We start from the raw sequence: 12571 nt of genomic DNA on the forward strand, positions 1-12571 counted from the left end.
TAAATCAAAAAATCAGCCGGGCGTGGTAGCGCATGCCTGTAATTCCGGGTACTCGGAAGGATCGCCGAAGCCCAGCGGGCGAGTCTGCGGTGGCCGGGAGCGGCCACTGCACTCCAGTCTGGGCGACCGAGTGAGACTCCGAGTCAAAAAAAAAGATATACACAGGCATCTCAGGGTAGAGATTATGATGATAGGCTGTGGAGTCAGATATCCTGGGTTCATGTCTTCACCCATTGAACCATAGGCAAGCCTTCTTTCTTAGTTTATCTGTAAGATGGAGACATTCATAGTTGAGTTGTTTGAGGGGGATATGTTGAGATTTCAATATTCTGTCACCTTTTTCTCTTGATATGTAGTATGTTACTGTATGTACTTACTATCTCTTTTATTTTGACATAATATTAAGTTGCAGGCACGTACTGTAATTAACTGGTTCTGTGTTGACAGATATCTAGGTACTTTCCAGTTTGTTTGAGTTAATTGCATACAGTGCCCAGTGAATAACCTTAAGTATCTTTCTGTATTATTTATTTTAAGAATTTTTTTATGTTTTAAAATTTTTTTGTAGGGATGAGTATCTCTGCCCAAGTTGGTCTTGAACTCCTGGGCTCAAGTAATCTTTTCGCCTAGTCCTCCCTAAGTGGTGGGATGTCAAGTATGAGCTGCTGTGCCTGGACTTTTTGTGTTATTTCTGTGAGGCTCAAATTCCAGAACCTGTGGGGTCAAGGTAATTTACAAACGAATGAACTGTCTAGAAGTCATGTCCCCTTTTTTCTTTTTACGGAATAGCTCTCCCATAGACACTGTTGGTTTCAAGCTTATTTTTATTTTGTAGGAATTCGGGTCCATATTTTGGCCTGTCTTCCAATTCTTGTACCCCTAGCCCAGGAGTGGCTGGAAATTTGGATTTTTATGTAATGTTATATATTTTAAAAGTGTGTTGTAGATTAAAGAGAATACATCTTCCAATTGTAGAATTTCAGTTAGAATTTTCTGGCCTAGTATTTCTGTAAGACAGATTGCTAGAAGTAAGTTGATATAAATTTAAAAATTGGTATGCATTTAATTTTGATAAATATCAGATTACTTTTTGAAATTATCTACCAAGTTCACTTTCATTATGATGGATAAGAGGGATCATTTTCTTACACCATTGCCAACATTGGAGGTTTATGATAAATCTTTCTTTTTTTTGAGTTGGAGTCTCACTCTGTTGCCCAGACTGGAGTGCAGTGGCTGCTCCTGGCCACTGCAGCCTCGACCTGCTGGGCTCCGGCGATCCTTCCACCTCAGCCTTCCAAAGCGTGGGATTACAGGTTGAGCCACTGAGCCCGGCTATATAATTCTTAAATATTTTGCAATTATGGCATATGGAATTGAGATTTTACTGTGGAGGGCCAAAGTCATTTGAGTATCTATACTTTCCTCACTGACTTAAAATATATGTCCAGAGGTTGATACTTTGCCTATTTGGGTGTATGACTACTAAACTACAGTTAGCAAATAAGAGGAACATGCATTCGTTTTTTTTTTCTTTTTGAGTCGGAGTCTCGCTTTGTTGCCCAGGCTGGAGTGACATGTTCACGACTACTGCAGCCTCAACCTGCTGGGCTCAGGTGATCCTGCCACCTCAGCCTTCCAAGTAGGTGGAATTACAGGTGTGCACCACCATGCCTGGCTAATGTGTTTGATTTGTTGGCGAGACGAGGGTTGGGCTCAGGCAATCCTCTTGCCTTTGCTTCCCGAAGTGCTGGGAGTAGAGGTGTGAGCCACCACGCCAAGCTTAGGAACATGCCTTCTTTGGGTTCGCTTTGTGAGTACTGAAGTGATTCTTGGTAGTTTAGCACAAGCGTCCCCAAGCCCCAGCCACAGACTGAGACCCGTCTGTGTCCTGTGAGGAACCAGGCCGCCCTGCTAGAGGTGAGCACCAGGCAAGCGAGTGAAGCTTCCTCGGGGTTTACAGCCGCTCCCCATGGCTCCCCATCACTCGCGTTGACACCTGAGCTCCGCCTCCTGTCAGATTCTCATGGGAACATGAACCCTCTTTGAGCTGCGCGTGTGAGGGATCTAGGTCGTGCGCACTTATGAGAACCTGATGTCTGATGATCTAAGGGGCGCTGAAGCGGCGGTGCTGTGCGTTTTACTGCCCTTGGCTCATCCTGAAGCCACCTCCCCACCCTGTAGCCCTGGTCTGTGGAAAAGCTGTCTTCTGTGAAACTGGTCTTCGATGCCAGAAAGGGTTAGAGTGTGTACAGAGGGTGCTACCAAGTGTGTACACATTTTAAGAAAGGAGAAGACTATGAAAATTATAGTCCTTAATAAGATGAACCCAAGTCACATTTGACTTAGGCAGTTGCAGGAGATGCTCCAGAGTGGTTGCCATCAGCATCCAGACTCTTCTGATTACAGCAAAGATCTTTTAACATCTCTTAACATGTGTACACTAATACAGTTTTTGGCACCCCTGGTATATTACATTGGATACCTAAACTTCTGAAACAAATACCCAGCCAAAATAAACAGCTAATAGCCATGCTAATTTCACAGAAATGTCTGGGTTTTTTTTTTTTGTTTGTTTGTTTGTTTTGGTTGGAGTCTCCGTCACCCAGGCTGGAGTGCAGTGGCACACTCATGGCTACCCCAGTGTTGACTTGCTAGGCTCCAGCGACCCTTCTGATTCAGCCTTCCAAGTAACTAGAACTAGAGGGATGCACTACCACACCCGGCTATTTTTTTTTTTAGTTTTTATTTTAGAGATGATGTCTTGCCAAGTTGCCCGGGCTAGTCTCGAACCCACGGGCTCAGGCAATCCATTTTGGCCTCCCAAAGTGCTGGGATTATAGGCTGAGCCACCAAGCCCGGCCGTCCCTGTTCGTTTTTTTTTTTTTTTTGAGTTGGAGTCTCACTCGGTCGCCCAGTCTGGAGTGCAGTGGCCTCTCCCGGCCACCGCAGCCTCGACCCGCTGGGCTCCGGCGATCCTTCCACCTCAGCCTTCCGAGTAGCTAGAACTACAGGCGTGCGCTGCCACGCCCGGCTAATTTTTTTTTTTGATTTATTGTAGAGATGAGGTCTTGCCAAGTTGCCCAGGAGGATCTCAAACCCACAGGCTCAGGCAATCCACTCACCTCAGCCTCCCAAAGGCGCGGGATTACAGGCTGGGCCACTGAGCCCGACTCCCTGTTCTTTTTAAGTAGCTAAGTAGTTATCCTAATTGCAGTTACTTTGGACAGCCTAGCATAGAGAGAGGAAGGACCTGTTTTCCAGCATTGTTGTAAAAACTTTATATGTTTGTTGGGAAACTGCTTTTTCATGTTATAAATGTGTTATAATTTTAAAATTTCTAGTTATCTAAAGTAGAGAAGAGCTACAAATTCTATTTTAAGGTAAATCCATAGAGATACAACTTATCAACAATGAAATAGCTAGTGGCAGAAGTGAAGCCAGAGTAGTATGACTAGCAGCAGTAGTGAAATGAGGCCTGGTTTCTCTTTCTTCATCACATTGCTTCTGATTTGAGACAGGCTTGAATGCCTTTACCTGCAAGTCACTCGGGAGGCTGGGTGGAAGGATTGTCTGAACCTGGGAGATTGAGGGTGCGCTGAGCCAGAATCACGTCACCGTAGTCCATCCTATGAGACAGTGAGATCCTGTCTCCAAAAAAAGAAGTTAATGTAGTCATCAGTCTTTCAAATTAGGATTAACAAACCTTGTGCACATTTGAAGAAATCAAGCCTGTATCCTAATATTCTGGTAAAATAAAGTAGACAGTAGCTTTCCAAGCATTGTTATTTGTGACAGTAAAAAATCTGAAGATTTGAGTAAGACAAAAATGGGAAAGATAAGAGAAATATTAACTCTATAGGGAATGGGTACTTTTGTTAACAATCCATACTGAACTGATAATGAACATAACTCCTTCAGAGAGGGAAAGAATGCAGAGAAACATGTTACTTGCACAGAACAACAAAAATAGACGTTTATTACTTGAAACAACAAAAATATGATTTCAATTTATTCTTGACTTGAAAGCTCTCCTTGCTTGAACCAAGTGTAGCTTAGACAAGATGAAAGTTATACTTTCTTTTCATTTCTGGCTTTACTCAAATGATTTATAAAAGCGTTCATAATCCCAAAATAATTATGAAGGACTATAGTTTTCTTGCAAAAACTTACATGAATAATACAAGGTAATACAATTATGTTATGAAGGACTATAGTTTACTTGCAAAAACTTACATGAATAACACAAGGTAATACAATTATATATATAAATTTTTTTTTTTTTTTTTTGTGGTTGAAGTCTCAATCTGTCACCCAGGCTGGAGGGCAGTGGCATGCTCCTGACCACTGCAGACTCAACCTACAGGGTTCAGGCAATCCTTCTGCCTCAGCCGTCCAAATAGCTGGAACTACAGGCATGCACCACCATGCTCAGCTAATTTTTTGATTTATTGTAGAGGTGAGGTCTCGTCAAGTTGCCCGGGCTGGTCTTGAACCCATGAACTCAGGCAGTCCTCTCACCTTGGCCTCCCAAAGTGCTGGGATTATAGGTGTGAGCCACCATGCCCAGCTAGAATATGTATTAAGTGTACTTTGTTACATTTATAACAGTAATCTGCCGGGCTTGGTGGCTCAGCCTGTAATCCCGTGCTTTGGGAGGCTGAGGTGAGTGGATTGCCTGAGCCCGCGGGTTCGAGACCCGCCTGGGCAGCGAGACCTCATCTCTACAATAAATCAAAAAATCTGCCGGGCGTGGTAGCGCATGCCTGTAATTCCGGCTACTTGGAAGGCTGAGGCGGAAGGATCGCCGGAGCCCAGCAGGTCGAGGCTGCAGTGGCCAGGAGCGGCGACTGCACTCCAGTCTGGGCGACGGAGTGAGACTGCAACTCGGAAAAAAAAAAAGCTAAGGCTCTTACCACAAAACAAAGCACTACGAAACAAAGGGGCACAGAGAAACATTTGAGGTGATGGACGTGTTTTAACCTTGATTGTGATGATGGCAACACAAGTGTGTGCATAGGTCCAAGCTCACCAGATTGTATACATTAATTATGTTTGGTTTTTTGGGTACAGCAAGGATACTTCAGTAAAGCTGGAGGACAACTTCCCACAAAGAAGATATAATTTATCCAAAATTTATGAGTGTGTGGAATAAAGGAAGGTTCTTATATGGCTAGGCAGCTTTTTGCTTGTTTGTTTTTTGAGTAGGGGTCTTGCCCTGTTGTCCAGGCTAGAGTGCAGTGGCACGATTACAGCTCATTGCTGCCTTGGTCTCCTGGGCTCAGGTGATCCCTTCCTCCTCAGCCTCCTGAGTAGCTGGGACTATGGGTGCACACTACCATGCTTGGCTAATTTTTTTCTTTTTTCCTTTTTTTTTTTTTTTTGCTATAGGGATGAAGTCTTACCTTGTTGCCCAGGCTGGTCTTGAATTCCTGGTGAAAGTGCTGGGATTACAGGCATGAATTGCTGTGTCTGGCCAGTTAGGCAGTTGTGAGGGGCACCTTTTTGATGGCAGTTTTCTAGAACTCCGATAACTGTTGATCAACAAAATTATGTAGTAACTAAGACATTATGAATTCAGTTATAATGTGTATATTTTAATCATAGGAGATGCTACCTAAGTTTGAAAACAAGAATCTTTTAGTCTTCAGAAAATACTTGGTGCCTGTGGGTCCCCAGCTCTGTGAGTGAACGTTACAGCCTTGTGTAGCTGTGCAGTTTAGGTAATGCAGGAGGAAGTGATCTGTCATGAATTAACTCAAGAGGTAAATCTCATTCACATTTATTCATCGTTATAAAATCCGAATTAAAATGGAGATGATTGGTGGGGTTAGAAAAAAGATGGAGATGATACACAACTAGACCAGGAAACATTCACTCAATGATACGCCGCCCATTGGCGAGTTAGTAACAGGCAGTATGGGCTTCCTGGCATTCTCAGGCTTGTGTTGATACCACATGACACGTTACAGAACAGTCTTAAAGTCAGAACCATTTAAGGAGGCTCTTGTATTCTTCACAGAGTGTTTTGTAGTGTGTGCGTGTGTGTGTGTGTGTGTATGTAATGTGTGTGTTTTAATCAGTGTTTTAGATATAAAGTAACATGTTTTGACTTCAAGAGGTGAAATTTCTCAGAAGCTTACTATATTCTGGATTGTGTTTTCTCTACCAATATATTTGATCTGGATTCTTACAGTTTAGGCATTCTTGTAGTGACAAAAGTAAATATCTTGGGGGTAGGATTGTTTTCTCTTTTAGTTACTTGCTTTTAGTCACTTTTGTCTTAAAAATGAGTATGCCAGAGAACCAGCTATGTTTAGAAGTGTATTTTACTAAATTAGTTTTTCTAGTCATGCGATTTGTTTCAGATTGTCGAGTTTTTTGGTCGTAATTTCATCCAACTTTATTTATAGTCCAGTTACAACACAGGGATCACAACCAGCACAGCCGCCACAGAAGCACTATGGCATCACTTCTCCTATCAGCTTAGCAGCACCCAAGGAGACGGACTGCATACTCACGCAGAAACTGATTGAGACTCTGAAGCCCTTTGGGGTTTTCGAAGAGGAAGAGGCACTGCAGCGCAGGTGAATCCGTGTTGTGTGCTCTTTGACTGACAGTGTTGACTGATGTTGAGACATCCTCTGCTCACTTACGTCAGGGCTATTCTCCCATATCGGTATGTCTGTTTAGAGGAGAATGATGATTAAGAGAGAAAACTTTCATTTTTTAATGTCGAGTTCTGTTTCCTTACTTTTGCTTTTTAGAGCTTTTGGTTATTATAATACCAAATTGTCAGGAGAGAGGGGAATGCCTTACCTAGCTAAAGGAATATCATACCTATATATAGTTAGCTACCATATACTGTGCTTTTTTTTTTCCCCTGTCCGATGGATAATGTGCTAATGTCGAACCAAGGTCTGGGTGGCGTATCTCAAAATATGCACGTGAAAACCCAATCATTATGCTTATGAACTACAAAAGAATCGTACTGTGTTACTGGTCACTTAAAAACTCAGAATTGGCCAGATGTGGTTGCTTGTGTTGATAATCCCAGCACTTGGAGGAGTGCTGAGGTGGGAGGATCACTTGAGACTGGGAGTTTGAAACCAGCTTGGGCGACATATTGAGAGCCTGTCTCTACAAAAAATAAAAGTTAACTGGACGTGGTGGCTATGCCCATAGTCCCAGCTACACTAGAGGCTGAGGTGGGAGGATAACCTTGGGGCCAGGAGTTTGAGACTGCCTCCAGCCTGGGTGACAGGGTGAGATCCTGTAAGAAAATAAAACAAAAAGCTCAAAATTTAAAACTTGAAAACATTTAATCAGTAATGATCTGGAATGACAACTTGACACTTGATTGATAATTGCTTTATCAACAGGATTTTAATTTTGGGAAAACTAAATAACCTGGTAAAAGAGTGGATACGAGAAATCAGTGAAAGCAAGGTAAGGTGACTTACTTACGCAAAATAACTTGCCATGTATAGCCAGCCGAACACAGCAGGTGTCTTAAACAGCCTATTCTTTGAATGAATTCAGAACCCTTAATGTGGAGTTTCATTTTGGACTATTAGCAACAGATCTTACATTTTGTTTCTAGTTAATTTGAAAGCATGAAAAAATGAACTGAGTTTAGTGCAACGTTTCAAAACAGACTCAGTCATTGAAAACTACTTACACAATTCACAAATGATAGATGTTTCTCTGAGAAGGTGCTTGATGGTATGTTTAATATATTTGAGAATCTTTTTACCTTTTAAGGAGTCCTATACTCATTTTTTAAATGTTTTTAGGCATTAGACTACCAAACTGAATAACTTTATTTTATTTGTTTATAATCTCATTCTCTGAGTTTCTAATAGTTCATTACAAATGCTCATACAACTCATGAGTTCATGACTGGGCCACTTTTGGTAAAGGAAGTGCGTCCTCGGGGTTGTGTGGAAATAATTTGACCCATTTTCAAGAATGCCATCAGCAGTGGTAATTGGGAGGGGGTAGCACAAAATGCACATTTAATCTGTGAGACAACTGAAACGTCGATGGGAAGAGAGACAAGAGTGGAAGAAAACCTACTGGGAGGGAAAGGAGGTGTCGGCCTAGAGGAGGAGTTAGAGGTTTTTGGTTTTAGTCACACTTACCCTCTTTCTCAAAGCAGTGTATATGCATTTCAAAAAAGGGATTGCAGTTTAGCAACTGGAGTGCTCTAAATTTTGGACTTTTATGTACGTTGTGTTTCTTGTTGATAGTTCTGATTTAAAAAATGAGATTTTGGAAAGGAAGCGTTTTTTGACTGAGTAAAAGATGTGTAAGTTTAAATATTTTAAATCACTTATTGAAATTGGTGTTAACCTTGCATAGGAAGAGAACATAGCTGTTCTAAGGGCTTTTTCTTAGCTATTTAATTGGAAACCCTGATAAAGTAGAAAAGGTCAGAACTTGCATTTTTTCCTAAATGTAAGACCAGAATTCTGTTGCATTGACAGTATTTTGTTTTAGGTACTTGTGTGACTTGTAAGTTTTTTTTTTTTTTTGAGTTGGAGTCTTACTCTGTCACCCAGACTGGAGTGCAGTGACCGCTCCCGGCCACTGTAGCCTCGACCCACTGGGCTCTGGCGATCCTTCCGCTTCAGCCTTCCGAGTAGCCGGAATTACAGGCACGCGCTACCACGCCCAGCTGATTTTTTGATTTATTGTAGAGATGAGGTCTCGCCTGCCCAGGAGGTCTCGAACCCATGGGCTCAGGCAATCCACTCACCTCAGCCTCCCAAAGACACGGGATTACAGGCTGAGCCTCCGAGCCCAGCTTGTAAGTTTTTTCTGCTGGTAATTCTTTTTTTTTTTTTTTTTGAGATGGAGTCTCACTCTGTCACCCAGACTGGAGTGCAGTGGCTGCTCCCGGCCACTGCAGCCTCGACCCACTGGGCTCCGGCGATCCTTCCGCCTCAACCTTCCAAGTAGCTGGAATTACAGGCGCGCGTTACTATGCTTGGCTAATTTTTTGATTTGTTATAGAGGTGAGGTCTTGCCAAGTTGCTCAGGCGGGTCTCGAACCTGCGGACTCAGGCAATCCACTCACCTCAGCCTCCCAAAGCGCGGGATTACAGGCTGAGCCACCAAGCCCGGCTCAGCTGGTAATTCTTGATACAGTTCTTCCTGCTAGTTTTCCTGAGGATAAGAAAAATTGCTTGGTTTAACAAAATTATTCCTATTCAAATTGGTGTATGTCCTATTCTTTTTTTTTTTTTTTTTTGAGTTGGAGTCTCACTCTGTCACCCAGGCTGGAGTGCAATGGCACGCTCACGGCCACCCCACTGTCGACCTGCTGGGCTTAGGCGATTCTTCCGCCTCAGCCTTCCAAGTAGCTGGAACTATAGGCATGCGCTGCCTTGCCTGGCTTCTTTTTTGATTTATTGTAGAGATGAGGTTTCACCAAGTTGCCCAGGCTATTCTTGAACCCGTGGGCTCAGGCAGTTCTCTCACCTCAGCTTCCCAAAGAGCTGGGATTAGAGGCTTGAGTGTCCTGTTCTTATACGCACGCTCTGTAGATAGCAAGTTGGTTAGAAAACAGAACGAAAGCAGCTTTGTATCAGTCTTTTGTAGAGAGAATTTCTTCCCCAGCTGGTTAGATTTTAAGATTTAATATAGGATTTCTTGATGTTGATGCTATTGATGTTTTTGAGACAGATAATTCTTTTCGTGGGAGCTATTCTGAACATTGTAGGGTGTGAAACTGCCTCTTGGCCACTACCTACTAGAGTGGCCCCACACTGGCAGTGACAGCCAACAGTGTCTCTAGATGTTGCCATATGTTCTTTGGGTGGCACAATAATCTCCATTTGGGAGCCACTGATTTAATATACTTGTATAGCTAGAAGAATTTAGAGTATTCTGAGGAAAAAAAATACATAACACTTGAATTTTACTTTTTTTTTTTTGAGGCGCGATCTCACTCTCTTTCCCAGGTTGAATGCAGTGGCACCATCATGGCTCACTGCAGTCTCAACCTCCTGGGCTCAGGCGATCCTTTCACTTCAACCTTCAAGTAGTTAGAATTACAGGTACACACCACCACATCCAGCTAATTTTTTAATTTATTGTGGAGGCGAGGTCTCTCTTTGTTGCTCAGGCTGGTCTTGAACTCCTGGGCTCAAGTAATTCTTTTGCCTTGGCCTCTCAAGTGCTGGGATTTACAGGTGTGAGCCACTGTGCCTAGCCTGAATTTTACTGTTAATGTCCGGTGTTTTTTTTGCCATCTAATAGTCTTAAGACTTAAGATAAAAGTTGAAAATGTTAGCCGGGCTTGGTGGCTCAGCCTGTAATCCCGCGCTTTGGGGGGCTGAGGTGAGTGGTTTCCCTGAGCCCCCGGGTTCGAGACTCACCTGGGAAACTTGGTGAGACCTCATCTCTACAATAAATCAAAAAAAAAATTAGCCAGGCGTGGTAGCGCGCGCCTGTAGTTCCAGCTACTTGGAAGGCTGAGGCGGAAGGATCGCCGGAGCCCAGCAGGTCGAGGCTGTGGTGGTCGTGAGCGTGCTCCTGCGCTCCAGCCTGGGCAGCAGAGTGAGACTGCAACTCAAAACAACAAAAAAGAAGTTGAAAATGTTTTCTTCGGACCTGAATTAAGAAATTTTAATTTCTGGGTTACAGTTAATCATAATAGGTATGTCTGAGAGGCGAGTTAGTAGTACAGTAATAACCAGCCATGTGTGACTATTTGAATACAGATTGATCCAAATTAACCAGTTAAATATTTAGATTCATGGCAACCCTGGCTGCAGTTCAAGGGCTCAGCAGTGACGAATAACTAGTGGCTGCTGCGTTGGACAGGCTGGTTGTAGAATGTTCACAGACTTGCAGAAAGTCCCATTGAGGAATGTGCTTCCAAAAGGTTTGAGCCTTACTGAGGAAGTCTGAAGACAGCGTTTCAAGGTAGTTTCTCTCCGGCTTCTTTTTGTGGGCCTGTTTCTGCACACATCTTGTTGACTCATTTTAAATAACCAGAAAAATGCTGCCATGGAGGATTTTAGCTATCTAAATACAGGAGGGCAAACATTTTCTTATTTTTAGAAAGTGTCATATTACACATACAGCTTGTCTGTTTTCTATAGTGATAGTTAAATGTGTGTGCTCTGAACCAAACAAAGGAGTCTCTGACTCTTCAGAACTCGTCTTTAGGGTTTTTGGAGTACGAAATCACACCTCGTTTAAGTCACTTTTTTGTTTTTGAGAGGGGGAGAGGCGGTCTCTTACATGTTTTGGTGCTGAATAGGGATTTAGAAGGTAAAAGGAAATGTTGACTTAGTATTCTTTAAAATTGTTTTTTTGTCTGGATAGACATCATTTTGCTTATGGCCAAGTCCATTAAGTACCCCGCTTAGTACTTTACCAACGTGTCAGGACCAGGAAGGACATTTTTGAATGCCTTTCTTTCTCCCTCATTTTGAGCAAGAAACCATTACTAAAAGTCACCCACCAAAGCCTTTTCAAAATCTAAAAAAGCCAACTATTACTTAGCAGCATTGGCTTTCAAGTCACTTTTGATATGGTAAATTTATACTCTAAGGTGCTATGTGATGTTTGGTATAGATATTGAGTATAATCTTTTTCTTTAAACACTCAGAAGATTTATTGTTATTATATTCTAACCATAATGATTCGTTTTATGCAGCAGGTTTGTCATGAATACAGTCCCTGATTCTGACATTGCTTCTGTGGGATTGCGTGATCACCACCACCACAGCCATCTTTATAGCAGTTTCCAGAAATATGGCAAAATTCTAAAACAGTATGAGTCTTCACTAAAAACACTTTTTTAAAAGTTGAAAATTGCTTGAATCTCATATTAGATGGATCTATGAGGGACTGGTATATGTTTAGTGTTTATAGAATTTGAATGCACCTTCTGTAAATTTGCACTGTAATTTTGTTTTTGTTTTTTTTTTAAAGTACAGGTGTAGTTCCTCTTGTACTCCTCTGGCAAAATGACCTTTTTTTTTGGTTTCAACAGAATCTTCCACAGTCTGTAATTGAAAATGTTGGAGGAAAAATTTTTACATTTGGATCTTACAGATTAGGAGTGCATACAAAAGGTAAGTATTATTTTATTCATCCTGGGAAGGGTTTTTCTTTTTCTTAAAAATTATCATGACATACCCATCTCAGTTACTTACATATCATGCAGCTTAGCTTTTCAAGGAAGATAGGAGAAAGTTCAAAGAGTAAATTTGTTAATAAGAAAGGTATAAAATGGTGATGCCTTCTACACTGTCTAGAAACAGTATTAACATTAAAATATGATTACAAATTCAGATTCTCAGTAGGAGTAGCCACATTTTACTTGTTGAGTAGTCACATGCTGCTAGTGGTTACTGCACTTAGAAGTACAGATATAGAACATTTTTCCCATGGGAGAGTTCTTTTGTACAGTGCTGTTTGTCTGTCTGTCTGTCTAATTTCATCCCACCAGAAGAATAGCCACACTGGAAATCAGAACAAAAATGAATGAAAGCAAGCCGGGCTCGGTGGCTCAGCCTGTAATCCCGCGCCTTTGGGAGGCTGAGGTGAA

The 12571-nt window shown here is 42.1% G+C and overlaps 1 protein-coding gene across 4 annotated transcripts in view; it reads left to right on the forward strand.

Moving 5' to 3' along the window:
* PAPOLA (poly(A) polymerase alpha) overlaps positions 1 to 12571 on the forward strand; it is a 67342-nt gene that overhangs the window by 9625 nt on the left and 45146 nt on the right. For all 4 annotated transcript variants that reach the window (XM_008048294.1, XM_008048293.2, XM_021707650.1 and 1 more), the window contains 3 exons: positions 6414 to 6587; positions 7383 to 7449; positions 12014 to 12095. In XM_008048294.1, coding sequence (XP_008046485.1) covers positions 6414 to 6587; positions 7383 to 7449; positions 12014 to 12095 — 323 coding nt within the window. Of the gene's footprint in view, positions 1 to 6413; positions 6588 to 7382; positions 7450 to 12013; positions 12096 to 12571 lie in introns of those variants that run through there.

This window comes from Carlito syrichta, unplaced genomic scaffold, assembly GCF_000164805.1.
Source record: "Carlito syrichta isolate Samal-C Ts95f unplaced genomic scaffold, Tarsius_syrichta-2.0.1 Scaffold123313, whole genome shotgun sequence".
Lineage (NCBI taxonomy): Eukaryota > Metazoa > Chordata > Mammalia > Primates > Tarsiidae > Carlito > Carlito syrichta.